Consider the following 20,858-nt stretch of genomic DNA (forward strand, 5'->3'; position numbering starts at 1 on the left):
TATTGAGATAGCGATTAATGGATTGCAAAATAAATGTTTTTATGACAAATGTGAAAATAAATGTATATAGCCTGTAACAAAAAAGTTACATTTAATTTAAACAAATTTATTCAAATATATAATATACATGGCAAACAAACATATTTGTGAACCTGGACAACAAAAACCAGTCTTAACTAGCACGGGAACATTTTGGTAATCGCCAAAAATACATTGTAGGGGGAAAAATGATTAGGATATTACGGAAAAATCATGTTCCATGAAGATATTTTATAAATGTATTACCGTTAATGTATAAAAACTTTATTTTTGTGAGTCGATGGCCTGCTACAGTGGCTCAGATTAACAACTTCAAAGGCGATTTTCTCAATATTTAGCTTTTTCTCCCCCCTTAGATTCCAGCTTTGTTAACAGTTGTTCTTAAGGCAGATAGTGTCCTATTCTTATAAACCATATGTCAATAGAAAGCTTATTTCTTCAGCTTTCAGATGATGTAAAAATCTAAATTTCGAAAATATGACGCTTAAGACTGCTTTTGTCGTCCAAGGTCACAATTTATATAAACACAAACATGTACTTTAGAATCAATTGGTCACGATTACTATATATATATATATATATATATATGCGCACAATATTTTAGCACAACACACATATACATATATATATTTTTTTTTATGTGTGTATATACATACAGTTTATATTATGTGCAAATAATATTGCGATTTGTTGACTTACCCTTGAATTTTTTTTTTCACTCAACCACATTTCAGTGTTTTATCAGTAAAGTTCCGTCCTGACAACATTCCAGATTAGACTTCCTCTCTCTTATTCTCTTTTATGCTGTGTTTCATGGTCGGGATGCAGATGTGTTGACTGGCAGCAGCACAGCGATATGCCTGACTGTCAGCGGCCCTATAGTTGGGGCTAAATGAAAGAATCGTCCGCCTTCATCCAAACTCTTGTGGTTGTTCTGGCTTCTCCAGCAGGGTGGAGGAAACTCAGTCTGTCATTATTTTTAATACCATTTCTTTATTTTTTCTGACATTAAGTAAATAAAGCAAAGGCTCTGGGGTTGTGATAACACACAGATTTAACGCTGTGTTACGCCACTTTCTCAGCGGTTACTGTGGATTTAGGCCGTATGACTGAACAGAGAAACTTGTTCTCCCAGTGGTGGGGATGATTTTTAAAGGAATGGGTGTACTTGCACATTCATACAGTTGATTTTAGTTGAAGTGCTTTAGACACACCATGTCAAATCATGTTGTGGTTGTGCAGAGTGATTGATGGATCACAAGTAATGCAGTGGACCAGCCTATGGAAAGATGGTCCTGTTACTGCGTATCTACACAATCTAAGACAGTGTTTAAATGAGTAGTTCTCAGAAAAAGAAAATAACGAAAATATAAACTTTATTGTGCTATTAGACTATATGACAACAACTTTTTCTAAACTGAGCTAAAATATTTCATTTGATCAACATTGTTTCTATCAAAGCCATCATACAATAATAAATACTTTTCATTCACAATATAAAGATGGTAATCAGTGCATTTAAAACAAATGTCAAGAGACAAGGAAAGGTTTGACAAAAACTGTACATTTTGTCTCTAAGATGCATATGGCCCTGTTTTGATCATTTACGTTTCATCCAGCTGTGATGTCACAACTGGCTGAAATGACTCCAGATATCACAATATTGATAGTGTTTTTACCCAGTTTCAGATTTCATCATCTCACATTGCAAGTAGCATAAGCATAAATATATAGATCATATCTATTTAGAATATTTACAACATTTTGGTCATGTTAGCTGATATACAAAATACAGTTTTCATAATTGTGGCTCTTTCAAAACCATAAATGTGAACCGTTTGTCCACTGTAAACTAGGTAGCAGAGCTTTTACAGGATTATCTTTACACACTTTTTATGTTCTTTTTACAGTGTAGGTCTGTGTCGGACAACTTCCGAAGTTGTCAGGGCCAAATCGGCAAACATTTGTCATTATGTACAGACAGAACATTTAATCAAGGTCAATCTCGGGTCAATCTGTCAATCTCGGGTCAATGTGAATTTTCTCTACCCAATTATTTTCCATAATTACAATAACATGGTATACCACGTAATAATAAATGGCATTAAAAATGGCAAGAGACTCGAAGCCATGACGGGAAGCGTGGACGATCCGAATGGGAAATCACGAGAGGTTGGGCTGAGTTCGGGATTCCGCTACATAGTAATCGGAAAAGGAAGCCCCGTCCCTTGAGAAGCACTTTACACAGTTTTATGTGAGATGAGTAGGACTTCAGCTAAAGAAAACAAAATGCTCAAATATTTTAAAGAACCGCCCTCTTGTTAGAGTTTTGAACTGCATGGTTTATGAGAGAGCATGCTTGTGGTTCCTTGACCACAGGAACATCTGTCAAATTGTGTCCAGTATGACTGTGTGCACTGGGTCCAATATAAAACTTTCTAGCTTCTATGTGCCTCAAAGTAGGCTATCAAAAAAAAGTGTAAGAGCTTGTAGAACCTCAAGACTAGTGGTACCCTCATTTCAAAGTATTTTTAGACTTAGACTTTACTATGCATAGTGCCGCTTTATGCATAGTAGTTCACATTTCCAGATTGAAGCCAAGTGTAGTAAAAGTTTGGTAAAATGTCACACGACCATGTTTTTTAAACGCCTACCATCAGCTGACAGTTTTACACATGCGCAGCAATGTTCGAAGAGGGCCTCCTAAAAACTTTTCTCAGTAGTTAACACGTTGAATGTACTTGCTTATTCAACCAACAGTTGTGTTGAGTTTGGTCGAACACTGATAGATAGTTCACTTCTAAAAAGAAAAAAATCTGTCGTCATGTATGTCTCACCCTCATATTCTTTGAAAAAAGACTGTAAAAGGGATAGTTCACCCAAAAAATTCAATTCTGTTATTCATTCTCATGTCATTCAAACTGTGTGTGTGACTTTTTCTTCTGTGGAACACAAAAGAAGATATTTAGAAAATGTGTCTTGTTAATACAATGAGACCCAAAGGGACCCAGTGTTGTTTGGGTATAAACATTCTTCAAAATGTCTTCTTTTGTCATCTGCAGAAGAAATAAAGTCATATAGGTTTGACATGACGTCAAGGTGAATAAATGATGCAAGAATTCTCATTTTTGGGTGAACTGTTCCTTTAAGGATTGACAGCCTCAGTCCTTATTTCAGTGTGTAAACTAAAATGCATGTTCTACAGACTTCGTATGGATTGAAATGTGATTAGGGTGAGCAAATAATAAAAGAATATAATTTTTGCATAAACTATCCCTTTAACACCTGTTCATTCTCTCTTATAAAACCTCCAGTCCTTTTTTCTCACTTTCTTCTCCTCATAGACACTGATGGACAGTCTGTGTACTGGTGCAATTGAGGCAGCTCACGTGACAACACCAGTGGAAAGTACAATGGCATCTTTCTGTCACCTGCTCGGTTCGAGTTTTGTATCCCCGTCCGCAGCACAGCAGCTCGCATCCGTCCAGTGCAGGAGATGAACTGTTACAGGTGCGTCCCGATGTGCCGTGCGTGCCTGTTTTTCCGTTATAGGAACAGAAGTTGGGCGACTTTTCAAAGTAGACCAGGTCCCGAACGGAAGGGAGCTTGTGTGCTGCATTTTCTGGCTCCAGGTGGCGGGGGTCGGCTCGATGAGAGGCACGATTGCTGCCCTTGTTGGCATACACCACTCGGGATGCGCCATCAAAGCGGTCCTTCAGAAAGTCTCCCACCATACGAAAGCTCGGAAGCCTCATCCAGCAGGTTCGCACAGTGCAAGACCCAGACATCCCGTGACATTTGCACTCCTGCTGCATCTCTGATGCAACTGTCTGTGGGGAGAGAAGAGAAAGTGGGTAGTACTTTACGTTTAATACAATAACAAGCAGAGCATTTCTTTGCCATTCTTTGGAAACTCTCCACATTTTTGTAATCCAGATGGTTAAGTGTGTAGTTGTAGGGTTCCTTACAGTTCTCCCTGCCTCATTGTTGTGCAGGTTGGTCAGATAGCGAAGATCTCTGCCCTTCTCGCTGGAATCCACAAACTCTCGTCCAAACATCCTGCCAAATTCCACATTGTCGCTGCAGCCTCCCCAGTGCCAGTCTGGCCCTCCAGGACCTCGGCGCCGGTAGTCACAGGTGCAGGACTCAATTGCTCCCTCGGAGCAGGAACGAGCCACAGCGTGTGTGATGCCTGCACTTGTGATAGCAAACACAAACGCAGTCTCGCGGCAACCTAGAAAAACAATAAGCACAACGTTCTTCAATGTACTGTACTAACAAGTTTCTAGCATTATCTCGACCATGTATGTATAAGATTTGAGGTCAAAAAGTTGGTCAAGTACTCCACTCATGACCACTGAAAAATGAGACATGCTTACCACGATTGACAATTTTGCCAAAGACATTGGGGCTGTGGGTGGTCGGACAGTTCCAGCGACGGTTACGAAACTGCCATTTGCATTCCTTGATAGCTGTATGGAGGCCTGCGGCAATGGCATGTAGGATGCCAGGGTTTTGCCTGATCAGTTTTCTCTGTCTACGGTTAAGAAGTGCCAAGCTGGGGTCCAGTACCAGCTGCACATTTTTGGAGTTGGTGAGATGATTGCCTGAGGATGCCACATTCACGATGCCCCTAGTGCAGAGAAGCAAAGAACACACTCATTAGAAATAGTCTATAAGGTGAAACTTTCTCATCTCCTAAAAGGGATAGTACAGCTTTAGACAAATTCTTTCTAGTTGCGAGAAAACAACAGTAAAATGAAAATATTTAGAATGAATTACAGTGAAATATATGGTGAGATGGTGCTTGAGTCGTTTCTATATGGTGTTAATAACGCAGGCTATGTAAAAAGAAATAAGTCAAAAATATATGTTTATTTTTCTCATATATAAATAAATAGAAGCTGCACATCGTTGGTAGTGAAAGAACATTTGTTGCATTTTATAACGCGTATCTTTTCACTTAAACACGTCAGGTCGTGTCAGCTTTGGCTCATGTCGTGTGTAGTCTACACACTTTTAAACTGCTCCGGAGTGCACAGCACATTACACGAATTCAACCCCGAAAAACGTCCTGGAAAGGAACTGCTCTTAGCCATAAAATAAATCCGCATTTAATTTATCCCACATTGGATCGAAAAATCTTGTCCCGGGTTCAAGCCACACTGTCAAAATGACAGAGAGAGAGAGATTGTGTGAGAGAGCGAGCAGCATAAGAGAGACAGATTTACTGAGATTAGATATTTATTTGAGGGCTGTTTTTGAAGTTTCACGTTAGTTTAATATTTATGCATTTATTAAATAAAGTGGAGGAATTGTAAAGCAGCTCATCCTTCGCCTCATTTTCATGTTTACCAACACAAACAATTACAGTTTGTATTTCATTAACCACATAATGGCATTATACAATTTTTGCATTTCTTAAAATTAAATTAACGTTTAAATAATTAATTGCATTCTTATGCAATCTTTTGTGTAGAGACTTCATCAACCAAATATTTGTACTAATATAGGCCTATCTTTTAATGTAAAAAGGACACTTGGCTAAAAAATGGGAACTGAATCTTACATATTTTATACTGTATGAATAAATAACATACTTAAACATGCATATAAATGATAGGAGTGATATCTTACCACCACCGGCCGCTGTTGTTCACTGCCCCTGTGCCAGTGAGTGAGGACACCAGCAGAACACATGCCGCTTTAACTGCGAGAAGCAACGCGAGTACCCGCATGATATCTAAACAAATTAACATAGTACAAAAACAATCGTTTATATTTATTTAGCTCTCACAAGATCTATGCAGAGCATTTTAAATTGTAAAATGAATCATTAGGTCTAGAGATTATGAATAAAAGTAATTTGTAAATTGCACTGGAATATTTAGTAAAAATGGCAATTATTCATTTAATCCAATCATATTTTTGTCAAATAGATCTTTAGACAATTTACTAAAATATGAAAGCCATTTTACATATATTTGTTTTAAATTCTGCATTCGCCGATACATGTGAAATCGCTCAAAACAGATATGCAACTAAAATTAAAAAGCTCAACTTACCACTCCACATTCCAGTGCCACTGACAGTATGTGCAGGATAATGTTTCTTCAGAAATATTGGTTATCTTGACAGATGAGATTTGCCCGAATGCTCTGAGTCACAGCAAAGATCCTGAATGGGATGCGACTGCTGCTCTTGCTCTTACAGTCTGTGTCTTAGTGATGCTCTGCTCAGAGCACTGAGCGCGTGGGACAGTCCCGTAGATCTGATCCCCTCGGTGACTGATAGGCGACACATTGTTCACTTATTGAACGCTACAAGATGAATAAAAAAGGGATTTGCTGCTCTCATCTCCCTCTGTTTTTTTCCTCTCTCCTTTGGAGTGGAACTGAATGGAAGGATAGCTTAATTCTTCTCATTGGTCACAATGAATACAGGAGGCAAAACCCGACATAAAGGACAGGAGATGAAGAAAAGATCCGTTATACGCGCTATATCATCTTGTAATCCTCGTCCTAGAGATTCCACAGATACATTCAACCGAAATCGTAATACGATTCAGACCTTCAGCTGCGTCTTCGATATGCAGCTGAGCAGAATTTATTCCCTCTCATTGCAGTGGGTGTGTTTGTGCACTCCGCATGTGTCTCTGTGCCTTCTGCGTGGTGTCACGACAGTTACAGTAAAAGGAGAATATAAAACATCTAATCTGGCCTTTTTACAAGGACTCCCTTAACTGCGTCTCCTCCCTCTCGCGCGTAAAAACAATGTTTTCGAGGATGTCCATTTCCTCCGCGCTCGCTTATTTTTCACACTTAGAATAAAGTAAATCAGTTATTCACATGACTGGAAAATTCTTAGTATTCTTTAGACAAACAAAGAGAAGACTAAAGTCGTGTATTGCTAAATTAAGTTTGTATTCTGAAATGTTGCCCAGCATCATCACATACCATAACATATAGAAGAAGAACGAATAAATTAAGAAGAACAATGGTAGCAATAAATAACTCAATAAATGTAGACAGAAGTTTTGATATGGGATAGCAAAAATAAGAAAAAGTTCCGATAAAACGGTTCACCATCTGGACTGCAGACCTCCCTTGAACGCATATGGTCAGTAAACCATGGCACGAATCAGATTATATTTTCCTGTCAGGTTTTAACTGTATAGCCACATTTATTTTTGCCTCATTTGCACAAAGAATTATGCGCAATAGCCAACTATTAAAAAACGCATTTGTGTTGAGGCGCAACGCAGGGCGCGATGCATCCGCGTATAGATAAGAAATGGGGGAACTTTTTCTGATGATTTGAAGCAAATGGCTAACTGAAGGAAGTGCGCTTTTGTTAGTGGTATTTAAGTAAGGCTGCAGCTTAGCCTGATTTTATACTCTTGAAGGATCTTAAACAGGTTTTCCTGAAACACTCATGCGATGCGGTGCAGATTAGCTGAAATCCGGTTAAAGGGACGCCTTTTATATACAAATCAACTTCAAATCACTTTTTAAGCCACTTAGATATACACGCCATGGTAAAATGCTAATGCACTTTTCGTTGCCAGAGCTTAGGCAAAGGAATAGAGGCGATTAGCTCCGATACAAGAATTGATCTTCGAGAATAGAGGCGATTAGTCCAAAACCAAGATTTGTTGTCAGTATTTTGTGGTAAGAATGGTTAAGGGTGGATTTAACTCAATTTCGTGACATTAATCCAACTAGTCTCGGGTAATTCTACTACTGTTAATGATAATATTAATAAAGATAAGACGCAAGATGTTCCTATAGGGGCAGTTAAAGAATGTCGTACTAGTGCATAACTGACCAGTGGTATCTTGACCACCAGCAAGATAATCCCTTAATCTTGTAAACTGCTAATGCATCAAATATTCTGGTTTATTCATACATTCAACTAGTACTGTGTTCAGAGAACAAAGTTTGAATTTCTTGTCGCAACATGGTGTCTCTTGTGGAAACCTTAATACAGCCGCCAGAAAGAATATTTTACGAAATCACTGACAGCTTGTCTATTGAGCAAATTTATAATGTGCATTATGCATAGTCTACAATTTGTTGGCCCACGATAATTGCGTATCAATTTCAACGTCGCGCGGTTTTCACTGAAAATGAGCTTTGACAAAAGCCCCTCAATCATGGTCACTTATCAGAATAATTATACGCAAAAACAGACGCGTGTAGACAAACAAACGAAATAAGTCAATTTTTCAGCAATGCTCTAGGCTATTTCTATCATGCTGAAAGCAACAGGGCTCTCAAGCATTCTCATTAAGAGTGTCGAGGAAAATGATGAATGTTAGCCTAATTAAAATAAAACGTCACCATAGCTGCGTGGATGAACTGTTGAACCGATTTGAATGGGAGGATGGGCGAACACATGAACGCGCACACGGATATCTTATTGTTCAAGAATATGCGCACGCCTGCCTGCTGCTGCCCTGTTTATTGTAGCCTATGTGAATGATTTTGACTTTCGTTTAAAGTTCAAATAAAAAAAAGATGTAAAAGAGCTAAATGTTGTGCACTTCATAGGTTGCATAGTTTTCTACAAACAGTGAAAAAAAGCAATTTAAGCGATAACTAAATTCAAAACAGGATATGCAAAGAATGCACAAATCACAGATGTAGGCTGATATTTAACAAATGACAAGTAGAACAACGCAGTTGGCCTAATTCAGAAAGTTGCAGCACACCGGCACAGGTGTATTGAATGTACTGCGCAATAGCAGAATGATGTGTAGGCCTATCAATAATGTAATGATTTCACAGTACAGCACTTGTTCTTGTGGTTCAATACAGTTCTTTATTCTAAATATTGTCAAAATATAAGTCATTTTGTCAAATCTCTAAAGTTGGCTATTTTGGTTTGGTGTTTATAGCCTGATATGTGCAAAGCGAATTTGTAAAGCCCATTCAGCATAATACCTGTGCGGATGACGACGACCACATGCAATCTCAGGAATTTGGATATGCGAAAGTTTGACAGGTCTTTTTCCATCTTGTTTAAAAACAAGCGCCCATAGGCGGCGTTTGCCCATCCTAACTGCGCCCCCTCCTCCTCGGTGACATATCGCTCCCTTCCCAAACTTCATCAAATGCTGCTTGCTAACTCTCCCAGCTCCTCACAGAAACAATTGAAGTCATCCGTACCTTACAGTTCGCCAAGGGATCAAACAGGTGTTTTAATGTCCCGTCGAGGAAGGCGTTCAACGAAATGGAGTTATCCTACGGACAGTGTTTGGGACGAGTCCTGATTTTGACTGCTGCGCTTCTGTCACCTGCGTTCACGTAAGTAGAAAGGTATAAGCGCTTTATGTCTGCTGATGCCTTCTCATAGACTTAACGTTTTCATTTAAAAGGCAGTTATATTATGCATTATCGAATTTTACTCGAATATTATAGAAAAACGCGCTTAATACATACCAATCCCAGGCAACATACAAAGTTATCACGCGACGAACACTATAAATAAATGATTGTGTTATAGAAATTTTGAATTATAATTAACATATCTAATAATCGTACTAAGTTTACATGCTTAGACATACTCCACACTCAGACTCGAGCACTAATGAAAAGCAATTATGTGTCAGAGAATGGTTGGTTATGAATGTTCTTTCACATTTCTCAATACTGAGACCTTCTATGGGTACAATATATTTAATAACAACAGTATGTTATGCCTTGGATATAATATTTCCCAGAAACCTTTTCCATACTCATTTTCTCATCAGATTATTATCAGGCATGCCAAGACGCTGATAGGAAACAGAGCTTTTGAATATTCATGGCTGGCTTATTTGCAAGGTCACAGCCATGTTGAGTGTCAGGGCACCTGAGTGTTTTAATGACACATTATACCCAAAATAATATAACTTCTGGTTTAAATTGATCGAAAACGATTGGAATTTGTCACGTTTTTGCTATTCTTAAAATATTTATTTATAGCAATTGTTTAATAAAAGTTTATGTTGAAACGTGTGTGGAGTAAGCCAGTGGTGGTTGTATTTTTTAAATATGATACTACAATAGCTTATTGGTAAATATACTGTAATAAGAATTTGTCACTTATCCCCATGCCAGAAAGAAGATTTTTTCACATGCACATCTTTTAAACAAGACCACATGAGATGCAGTCACGGCAGCCTTTTAACAATATTTACTTCATGCAGTGTTACTTAATAATGATATCATTGCTATAAAGTTAATTATCTTTTTATATCAGGGTCCTGGGCAGTGACATCCTCGGCCTGAAGGTGGCAGGAGAGCCAGTGCTTACCCCCAATGCAGTGTGTTTGCGACTGGCAGGCCTGACCAAAAAACAGATGCGTCTGTGTGTGCGCAGCCCTGATGTCACAGCCTCTGCTCTGCAGGGCATTCAGGTTGCTATTCACGAATGCCAGCACCAGCTCAAAGACCAGCGCTGGAACTGCTCCTCTCTGGAGAACCATGGCAAGTTGCCCCATCAGAGTGCCATTCTCAACAGGGGTGAGTAGATGGCAAAAGGGGCATGGGAAGTGCTAAGGTTGTCGAGAGCCAATATAGTCATAATCCGGGCATTGAAACGCTACCCAGAGTATGCATCGGCCAAAGAAGGAAAATATCAGCGTTGAGTCATTGTTTAATGTAATGGAGTCGTTTCGTTCCACCACATATTTGAGGAGATTTTAGATTAAGATCATTATCTCACATAGATTATTATCTCTTCAGCTTCCCTGTGTTTATATAGAACACTGTTTATTTTATTGAAGCAACAATTTTTTCTTTCTTCCAGGGTTCAGAGAGAGCGCCTTCTCGCTTTCTCTGCTCGCTGCAGGTGTTGTGCATTCGGTGGCTTCGGCTTGCAGCCTGGGTAAATTGCGCGGGTGTGGCTGTGAGGCGAAGCGACGCCTAGACGATGACAAAATCCGTCAAAAGTTAACCCAGCTCCAGCTTCAGACGTTTCAGAGGAGTGGGATGAACGCAGCAGGTGCAGGAGAGAACTCGCCTGAGTTCAGTTCACTCCGCAGTGGACTTCCAGCCAGTTTAGGCTCCTCCCACCCTGTCAATCTCCTCAAACCCTTACCAGATGAAGTGTCAACGCTGCAGGACACCTGGGAGTGGGGAGGTTGTAGTCATGATGTACGTTTTGGTGTGCGGTTTTCAAGGGACTGGTTGGATTCCAGAGGATATCCACGTGATATACACGCCCGCATGCGGATCCACAATAATAGAGTTGGCAGACAGGTACTTTTGTTTAAGCATCCTTTTATAAAAAATTACATTTTGGGCAAGAAGCATTTGAAGAATATATATTGCAAAAAATAAAAAAAGTATTTACTTATCTTCATATTGTTACAACTCAATTTGACTTCGGTGGTACGTCCCCTTTAAGATTCCCATCTTCTTATATGCTCTGGAACATGGAATGTTCACGCAAAATGCTTTCCTCATTTAATCGCCCTGGTGTTGTTCAGACCTGTATATGACTCTTCCTTCTGTGGAACAAAAGATATTTAGAGAAATGTCTCAGTGGTTTTGTGTCCATACAATAAGTCAATGAGGCCTTCTTTTGTGTTCTGCAGAAGAAAGAAAGTCTGCAGGTTTGGAAGGAAATGAGGATCAGTAAATTACCAATTATTATCATTTTTGTTTGAACTGCTTTATGCATGAAACTATTATTTGACTTTATATAAGCATTTTACCTTAGACAGATCATTTATCAATGAATAACTTAAATCAGACAGATTCTTTCCTCTTTTCATTATGGTTTTCGCCTAAACAGGTAGTTACTGACAACATGAGAAGAAAGTGCAAGTGTCATGGCACATCCGGTAGCTGCCAGTTCAAGACCTGCTGGTATGTCTCACCTGAATTTCGGCTTATAGGATCCCTTCTGCGAGAAAAATTCCAAACTGCCATTTTCATAAACTCTCAGAACAAGAACAACGGTGTTTTCAACACTCGTGTTGCGGAGTCCACCGGCTCGGAGCAGGTCAGAAGCCGACGGCGAAGCATGTCGAGTGAGTTGGTCTACTTCGAGAAGTCACCTGACTTCTGCGATCGTGAGCCGGCGGTGGATTCGCTGGGCACGCAGGGTCGAATTTGTAACAAAAGCAGCCCCAGCATGGACGGCTGTGGGTCTCTATGCTGCGGCCGCGGACACAACATCCTCAAACAGGCGCGCAGTGAACGATGTAACTGTCGCTTCCATTGGTGCTGCTACGTGCTCTGTGATGAGTGCAGGGTCACAGAGTGGGTTAATGTGTGCAAATGAACGTCACTTATGTCCAATGCCCTTATTGGAGCAAGAATCTATACACTGTCACACTAAATGTGACCGCCTGTGTGTTTTGCTCTCAGAATGCGATTATCCATTTCTCTCCTTCCTTTAACCTCCATCATCTGGGATCAATTTGTGTTGTGTTGCTGTTGCTATTCTCGAAATGCCAAGTCAGGGATTGAAGGAGGTGACTCATGTCGTTTGTTTTCTCTCTCTCTGTGGAATCTTCAAGCGCTAGAACCAAGCAAATGCCCCAACACCATCCGCACTTCTCAAATACAGCAGGCAAACAAAATTCATGCAAAATACTGTATAGACTAAACTACAGTCTCCCTTTTTACATTTGGAAAAGTGCACTTAATGTATATTCCTCGGCTTGGCAAAAGACATTTATGTTGTAATTGTTTTGGATGATAAAACAGCAGCTAAGTTGTGGTAACATCTCAATGTTTTTTTGGGAGTCTTGGGACAAAGAATGTTCATTGCTCAATGCTCTGATTTTGGTTGGATTTTTATGAAAACCAGGAAAATTGAGAAGTTGATATGCTGCGTAACCCCATCCTAACCCCTACAGAGGCTGACCAATCGCAGCGGAGAGACTGGAGAACACTTGTGCCCCCTGTGGATTTTGTGCAGCTGATTGGAAACAGTCACATCTCCTCTCATAGAGGAACTGGTGAACAATATCGGATGCCAGATGCCTTTGATGCGAAGATGGAAGACATATTCTCAATTCCTACGTTTAATTGTATTTAAACAGCTGCCATCGTAGCTACAATCATATTCATCAAACTGCTGTTTACGATGTAACCTTTTATCGTTTCGTGCGGCCAATGCTTAGGAAATCAAATTAATCATAAAGATAAATGAACTTACAAGTATCACCTTTTCGGAGATTGTAGAGAATGTATTATTGTAATATGTTGTACAATGTATAAAGTCTTACTTTTTTGTAAAAGATATCTCGCTTGGTTTATTGTCTGCGTAATTAAACTGGCTTTAGAACCAGGAAAGACCTTCTAGAATTGAGCGAGACCATAGATTGGGGTATTACATATAATTTCTCTCTTCTGGAGGATTCTGACCTCTCATTATGGGGAAGAGGGATAGTGCTTTCTTAAAGAGTTTTATAAAGCAGATAGAGGCAGGAACCTGTCTTGAAGGGATCAGCTGTCCAAAGTTGACAGCCTGTTGAGACTGCACCATGTGGTGCTGAGGTCTGTTTGTCCTTGTCTGTGACTTAACTCAACACAGACATGCTGTTCTGATGTCTAAGCTGTGTCTGAGTGCTTCAAGGGGGCTGACTAAAAGAACATCTTAAAGATAAAAATGAGTTTTATTCACAAATGAAGATTTTCAATGGCGGCAGATTGAGTGAAAGAGTGGTGTGGAATGATAACTTCTGGTTTGCATTTCTTTATCATTTCACCCTGGAGCCGCTGCAAAAAGAATTTCCTGTCGCTGTTTTTCCCATGTGTGAGACAGAAATTGGACAGGCAAAGACCCCCCCACAACATAATGCACTGCAGCCAATCACACATACAAAGAAACACACTGACAGCATCAGGAGTAATGACAACCAGATACTACCACAGTTATGAGAGAAGCGCACGGATGCCGGGTCATAAGATAACATTTTGGTTAGCTACCATACACTGTGAAGAGGCAGGCAAACTGTCCGGCAGATCGACAGACAGACACAAAGATATGTATGTAAATATGAATATACTGCACAAGCATCAAAAGTGGAAAGAGGAAAAACAGCTGGAAACATCTGCTTCTGGGCTCCCTGTCCAGCTTCCCCTTCCATTTTTGATGTGGCAAGGAGAGCGAAAGAGAAAGGGAAAGAAAAAACAAGGAGCCAGCTACCCAGAACATCAAAGCCCTTGCCTAAATGTGCAAGCCCTCATTAGTTCTGCAAGCCTAACCAAGCCGACTTATGATTGTGTTTGCTGGGGTTCACTTTGGCAAACACTTCAGAGGAGAGGCTCCTTTAAATTATACCTCCCACCCCCCAGCCCAGCTCTCCTGCTTCCACTCCTACCCACCATAGTCTCCTCTGCCCACCCCATAACCCTCAAAACTCCCAATGCACACAAACACAGCGTTCCCCCCATACACCACTCCACCCTATAATCTGGTCTCCAGCTGCAAGCATCTGCTCGGCTTCCTCTCTCGTTTCATAACCGCTGAATTGATAAACACATCCATCATAAACCCACTGACATACGGAGGATTGTGTGAAGTGACATGGGGACAGATTTTTTCGAAATATGGTTCTGGAAGGGACTGTGTGTTTAGCCTACTTAATAGTTAAACACAATAAGGCTACTTTTTGAATAAATAAAACCTGAGACAATGTTTACAAGTATTTGGATAATGACTGGCTACTCATTGTAATAGTGTATTGATATCAAGATATGTTTATCGTATGTCATAGCCAAACTATTTAACCCTTTCTGGGGGGTAAACTGTATGTTTATAATCTCATTGTGCCGTTTTACCACACGAGTTGTCTTTACACAAGGAATGTTCTGCATGTTTTTCTTCACTGCTGATCATCTGGCACGGTGGCGCTACCAAATTCAGTATTTTGGCAGATTGGAGAACCGCCTATTTCCTGCCAACTTTTGTAATTTGGCAGCATCTAGCAAGTTACTTATTCATTAGGTTCAGTCACAGCTGAATAATTTATCACAATATGTAAATGTGCTTCCAACATTTGCACGAATAGATTCTTTAGTTATCACCAAATTGTACTATACGTAGTTCACCTACATTGTTAATAAAAACCCGTTTGTGTTCCTTGAAGCACGAAGTTGAAATAGTAGTATCTTAAGTATCTACCTCACATCCTCATCAGGACCATCATGAGTTTCCTTCGGCAGTTGTGCGTAGATCAAGCGTGCGCTTGATATCGCGAGATGAAACAAGCATCGCGCGGCTGTTATCGCGAGAGTGGAGTGACTAGTGTGAAATTATCCGGTGTCGGCTCCTGAGGTGAGTAGGGATGTTGCAAGGCGTGTAAAAACATAATTTCACCTTAAATGCAATAAGTAATTTCTGAAGCAATAATTAAGAATACATACTATTATACTACAGTGCCGTTATTTATAAACTGTCAATATATAGGACGACTCTTGCTGTTGTACTATCTCTACTCTACGTCGTGACAAGAATAGATGTTGCATTGCATGGTTTCGTTGTATTAAGTTTGCTGTTTTATAATTTTGGAGTTCCGTTTTAATGTATTATAAACGGGACGCAAGCATCTCTTACATCAGGATCCCAATGTGTAGGTATAGGCAGGACTTTATCCAGGACATCTGATTTGGAAGCATTGGTTGCGTTTACAAATGTGTTCACATGAAAGCTGATCACATAAAGCTGCAGTATTTTTTCACATTTATGATACAAATCCTATTTTCAAGTCCTAGATTTTCTGGCATTAACTTGAATCAATTTATGATGTTGATGCCATTTAATGGTGAATGGTAATTTAGAGTCATACATCATAACCCCAATAATGTAAATTATCACCATTGCATTAAAGCATTACTTATACATGACTATAGGGTTGTGGCCTTGTGGTTTGTTTTTCTGATGGATTTTTTTAGATTCTGTGTTCTCATGTCCTATACACTACACAATTTAATTAATTAGACTAGGATATGGTCTTGAGTCATCGTAGATGAATATGCAGATTAGTTCTCTCATCATAAAGGTGGATTAAGATAACCTACACTAACATTAATGTGACATCGCTGTCTTTACGAAGTGTTAATGTTCCTTGGTTTTGTAACTGCAATATTTCTCCAAATGAAAGCCTTCGGTTTTCTTTTTGAATATGAGTTAGTAAAGTATGCATGTTAATATTATGCATGTTAATAAAATGTGACTGCGACTAAACAGACTTAATACTGCTTGTTCTGTAGATATATAGCTGTCAATAACTTCAAATGATTCACGCGAACATAACTGACCCTAGATTTGTTATGTTGGAAAAGGCCAACCAGCAACCATGGGAAACATTTTTGGCAACCTTTTGAAGAGCATCATTGGGAAAAGGAGATGCGGATTTTGATGGTCGGTCTGGACGCAGCTGGGAAGACCACAATCCTGTACAAACTGAAGCTGGGAGAGATAGTGACTACCATTCCTACCATCGGTGCAGCATTTTTCAGACATAAAATGTTGAAACACATTTACATTTTACATTTAATCATTTGGCAGACGCTTTTATCCAAAGCGAGTTACATGTTAAAAGGTCTTTTAGTTTGAACATGTCTTTTTTTCTTGTTTCCTAGGTTTTAATGTGGAGACTGTTGAGTACAAGAATATAAGTTTTACAGTGTGGGATGTTGGCGGCCAGGACAAAATCCGACCTTTGTGGCGTCACTACTTTCAGAACACTCAAGGTCAGAAAGTGCCTTACAAGCAAACAAGGCTATCAAATCAAGATTATTTTAACACCCTCCTTTAATCTCAGTTCAGTAAAATGCTTTATTTTCCATTCTATAATATAGAATAGAACAGAATAGAACAGACAAAACGAGCACATTACACACATGATCATCAGACACAGAAAATAAATACAGCACTTCTCAAATTCAATCATATGTGTGACATGTGCTTTGGTATAAATACATCATCACAGGAAAGCAAAGTTTGTCGATGATCTTCTTCAATTTTGGCCTTCACATTTATATTCCGATCTCATATTGGTGACAGCATGGGTCTGTATTGAGACCCTGTTATTAATTACCGCCTCACCATAGCCACATTTCACCCACATATTTTCTCATGTGTGTCGAAGGTCTGATATTCGTGGTTGACAGCAATGACCGTGAGCGAGTGAATGAAGCCAGAGAAGAGCTGATGAGGATGTTGGCAGAGGATGAACTGAGAGATGCTGTACTCCTCGTCTTTGCCAACAAGCAGGCAAGTTACGGTCACCAGCGTCCAGCAGCTTTGCTTTTCAAGTCAGAAATGATTCATTGATTTGCAATGCAGTTGCCATCCATCACTTTAGTTTCCAGAGAATTCCTGAATTGTTTCTTATTCATTTCTTATTAATTCCTCTGGCCTTTCTGCAATATTCTAACATTATATTCAGTACAGTAGGTGTGTTTGAAGAAGGTCATATGATTCTGGGGAGTAGAAAATGTTCCTCGGTCTGGTAGTGCGAGCTTGCATGTGTCTGCCCTGCCTTCCAGATGGTGAGGTGAAATCTGGCTATTTTTGGGTTGGATTTGATCTCTGATGATTTCGAGAACCTGTTGCCGGCAGCAGTGGTGGTTGAGGTCTGTGGCCAGTAGCCGAGTACCAATGATGTACAGGGCAGCTTCTACCACTCGCCAGAGGGCTTTCCGATCTGATGGTTGATGCTCTCAACCGCTGCATCTGTGAAAGATCTTAAGCTTTGAATAGGAGAGATCCTTTTGGCTGGTGTCTTAGGTCATGGAGATTGTTGTGTGCTGGCAGGGTAATAACACGCAGTGGTTATTTTCCCCCACGGTTCTCATGTTAGTGTAATGATATGTAATAGATGATGAGTGGGAAAAATATGCTAAACAACAAAACAGTTCTAGACCACACTCCCTAATAAATAATGAAATGAAACAAAGACAGAAATCCTATTGTGGATTTTCTACAATATATAGTTGTTTATATTTCTGCATCGTTCTCCAGGATCTGCCAAATGCCATGAATGCTGCAGAAATAACAGATAAGCTTGGTCTTCACTCCCTGCGCCATCGCAACTGGTATATCCAGGCAACCTGTGCCACCAGTGGAGATGGTCTGTATGAAGGCCTGGACTGGCTGGCTAACCAGCTCAAGAACAAGAAATGAATCAGACCTGATCCACACGGAACTGTTGGGAGAAGAGTCACCTGAGTGGCAGCACATCACTGGTTTCGAAGTTTCTTTCATTCTGTTTAAAAGTTGAGACCAATGGGATTCAAGTCATGTCAGACATGAGCTGAACAATCCTTCAGTTTATCCCCAAATAAGCCCATCTCTATTTGCCTACGTCATGACTCTTAACAAATTGATGAGAAGATTGGGAAGTAGCCATAAATTTCATCTTTACTAGTGAAGATTAGGGTTGGGAATCGAAAATCGGAATTGTTTTGGAATCGGAATTGAAAGGCTATAATTGGAATCTATAGGAAAAGGAATAAATTAAAATTTCCATTCCTATTATCAATTCCTGTGTACATATTTTCAGATATGTGCTTGTTTTAACATGTGATAAAGCACAGGAACCACAAATTGAACATAGTTTCATTATATTAAATACAGTTTAATCGTGATGTAGTTAAGCTATGTTAATACAAATTGTAATAAATCAGACAAAACATGGTTGCTATGTGTATATACAGTATATACATACAATGGTGCTCATAAATATATATATTTTGGCAAACCAGTCAAAAAGCAGGCGTAACGATCTTACAGGTTGATATCTAAATGTTTTACTTCAACTGGGCAATCGATAAGCAGAATCGAAATTGCAATCGCTAAAATTGAAACGATACCCAACCTTAGTGAAGAGAGAAATGGTTTGCTATTTACTTGAAATCAAAGTGATTTAACTCAAAGATGATAGTTTAGTGTTCTTGCGTCTGTACACTGTAAATGTAATAGGGACTAAATGAAAAGCTTTTATTTGTATTATAATATAGAAGTAACTCTTAAATGCAGGTCATTTCATTTATATTAAAATAACTAATAGCTGTGAAACCTGTTGATTCAGTTTCAAAGATTTCAATAAAGTTCAAGCTAAAAATATTCTGATGCTGCAAAAATTTAGAAACATGTTGTTTTTGCTACAGTGTTGTCATTTTGCTACGGAAAATTAAAATGCATTGTTATTTATAGCATATCAGCCAGACAAAAAAACTGTCCGTGTTACAGAATGGTGATGATGCTTTTTGGGCATGTTTGCACACATAACCAATTGTCTCTGCACAGGTTGCAAAGCAAGCTTTGGTTAGTTCCGTTTGTAAATACATTAAGGAACTGTTTCTTGTAATCCTCTTGTCACTGCTTGACAAAATAGCACATCCATGTACACAAACTTTGGTGCATATAATATTATCCCAAGAGCTGTTGTGGTGGTTCTGTGGTCTTTAATGCATTTGTTGCGTCACAGTTAACTATATTTTATGTTTGTGCATACTGTCTGTCTTGAGTGTAGACCTGCTTGCATTGAATGTATATTTTTGCATTGTGTTTGTGTAGGTGAAAAAGTTCTTGCCCTGTTACATGGTGTAGCTTAATGTAATGGGTTGAACTCTGTACATTTAAATCCATACATTGTTGAGTGTCACAGACTCCCTCCGATGCTCTTAAATCTTGTGTAATGGTTGGACTTCAACCTGGACCCGGTGCTACTTATGGACTAGAATATAAATGGTTGTGTGTATGCTCATGAATGATTATGTTTATATATTACACGCTTAATAAAGTATGAAGTTAGATAACTCAATGAAAAGATCTATTGTCCTTTTTTTTCTAAAATGTGTTTATACATTTGTGATCTCAAAAAAAATTGGACTTAATTTAGTAAATATTTTGGCTATTTCACAAATATTTTTTACTTTGTATTAAAAAAATGTGAAGTATTTAAGTGTAAATATAACAGGTGATTAGTTTCTCTGAGTGTAACTTAAAGCCTGGGTGAAAAAGCTTAACTAACAAAACCACTGAAATTCCCCCTTAAAACCAAAACCCACATGCCTAACTATATAAATCCCATAGGAAGTTCATCTGCTATAATTGCTTCCATTCTGGGTTCATTTTTTTCAGAATTCAGTTTACATGAGTTTCTTCTGTCATTTAATGGTTTAGTATGCAATTATAAAATTTGCTTCTGCATCCTGATAATATTACCAGACACCACAGAATGTTGTAAATCTTAAAATATGCGACTACAAACAAACAGAAGGTTATTTTACATCACAGTTGTGTGGTTTTGGCTTTGTGGAAATTTCATATGGCGCTCTGAAAAGGCTAGAAGTAAGAAGACAGGTCTGTTTGTTTAGCGAGATGCCCAGTACCTCAACCCCTTATTCTTTGGCCAATCCCACACACCTCCCTGCCTGCCCTCACAGTGTGTGTCTCCAGGGGTGTGACAGCAGTATGTGGGTCAGGGCTGCTCCCTGGGTTGTCAGCCCCAATGGCCCCCTGCAGGCCAATCATAATAGCGGCACCATGGCGGGTGCCATAGCTGGGATTCCCTCCCGTAACCGGGGCGCCCTCGCCCAGGGCACAGACTCACTGGCAGCAATGCAGCAATCAATTCATCAATGTGTGATGGGAGCCGCAAATGCTGAAGCCAGGCCAGCCCACACCACATCCAGGCCATGACCACCAGCACGGAGGCTGAGAGGCAGAACTCAGGAGCTGGATGGCGTACAGCTGGAATGAAGCGCTGTAGACTATTTGGTGAGTGTGGGGGCCACAATTTAGTGTTAAGCAGACAGTCATAATGAGACTAGTTCCACTTTAAAAATCATTGGGCTGTAGCT

The 20,858-nt window shown here is 39.5% G+C and overlaps 3 protein-coding genes across 3 annotated transcripts; 2 read left to right on the forward strand and 1 right to left on the reverse strand.

Moving 5' to 3' along the window:
* Positions 1-1,506: 1,506 nt before the first annotated feature.
* Positions 1,507-6,198, reverse strand: wnt1 (wingless-type MMTV integration site family, member 1). Its single transcript, XM_056733186.1, has 5 exons — positions 6,105-6,198; positions 5,677-5,782; positions 4,419-4,672; positions 4,008-4,273; positions 1,507-3,869 (listed from the first exon to the last, which is right to left on the reverse strand). Exons 1-5 carry the CDS (start codon positions 6,112-6,114, stop codon positions 3,378-3,380), a joined length of 1,128 nt encoding a protein of 375 aa, XP_056589164.1. The 5' UTR covers positions 6,115-6,198; the 3' UTR covers positions 1,507-3,377.
* Positions 6,199-9,178: 2,980 nt separating this feature from the next.
* wnt10b (wingless-type MMTV integration site family, member 10b) lies at positions 9,179-13,155 on the forward strand. Its single transcript, XM_056733507.1, has 4 exons — positions 9,179-9,347; positions 10,285-10,547; positions 10,834-11,285; positions 11,824-13,155. Exons 1-4 carry the CDS (start codon positions 9,274-9,276, stop codon positions 12,313-12,315), a joined length of 1,281 nt encoding a protein of 426 aa, XP_056589485.1. The 5' UTR covers positions 9,179-9,273; the 3' UTR covers positions 12,316-13,155.
* Positions 13,156-16,342: 3,187 nt separating this feature from the next.
* arf3a (ADP-ribosylation factor 3a) lies at positions 16,343-19,790 on the forward strand. Its single transcript, XM_056733850.1, is given in 5 exon segments — positions 16,343-16,378; positions 16,381-16,489; positions 16,629-16,739; positions 17,138-17,262; positions 18,013-19,790. Coding segments are annotated over 5 exon segments (543 nt in total). The 3' UTR covers positions 18,175-19,790.
* Positions 19,791-20,858: the final 1,068 nt, after the last annotated feature.

The sequence above is a fragment of the Triplophysa dalaica genome, chromosome 20, assembly GCF_015846415.1.
Source record: "Triplophysa dalaica isolate WHDGS20190420 chromosome 20, ASM1584641v1, whole genome shotgun sequence".
In the NCBI taxonomy this organism is placed as follows: Eukaryota; Metazoa; Chordata; class Actinopteri; order Cypriniformes; family Nemacheilidae; genus Triplophysa; species Triplophysa dalaica.

Coding starts and splice junctions, on each gene's coding strand:
- wnt10b (XM_056733507.1), top strand. CDS start 9,274: ATGGAGTTATCCTACGGACAGTGTTTGGGACGAGTCCTGATTTTGACT. Junction 10,548..10,833: donor GAGTGCCATTCTCAACAGGG/GTGAGTAGATGG, acceptor TCTTTCTTCCAG/GGTTCAGAGAGAGCGCCTTC. Junction 11,286..11,823: donor ATAATAGAGTTGGCAGACAG/GTACTTTTGTTT, acceptor TCGCCTAAACAG/GTAGTTACTGACAACATGAG.
- wnt1 (XM_056733186.1), bottom strand. Junction 4,274..4,418: donor TGGCAAAATTGTCAATCGTG/GTAAGCATGTCT, acceptor TTGTTTTTCTAG/GTTGCCGCGAGACTGCGTTT. Junction 3,870..4,007: donor ACAATGAGGCAGGGAGAACT/GTAAGGAACCCT, acceptor CTCTCCCCACAG/ACAGTTGCATCAGAGATGCA.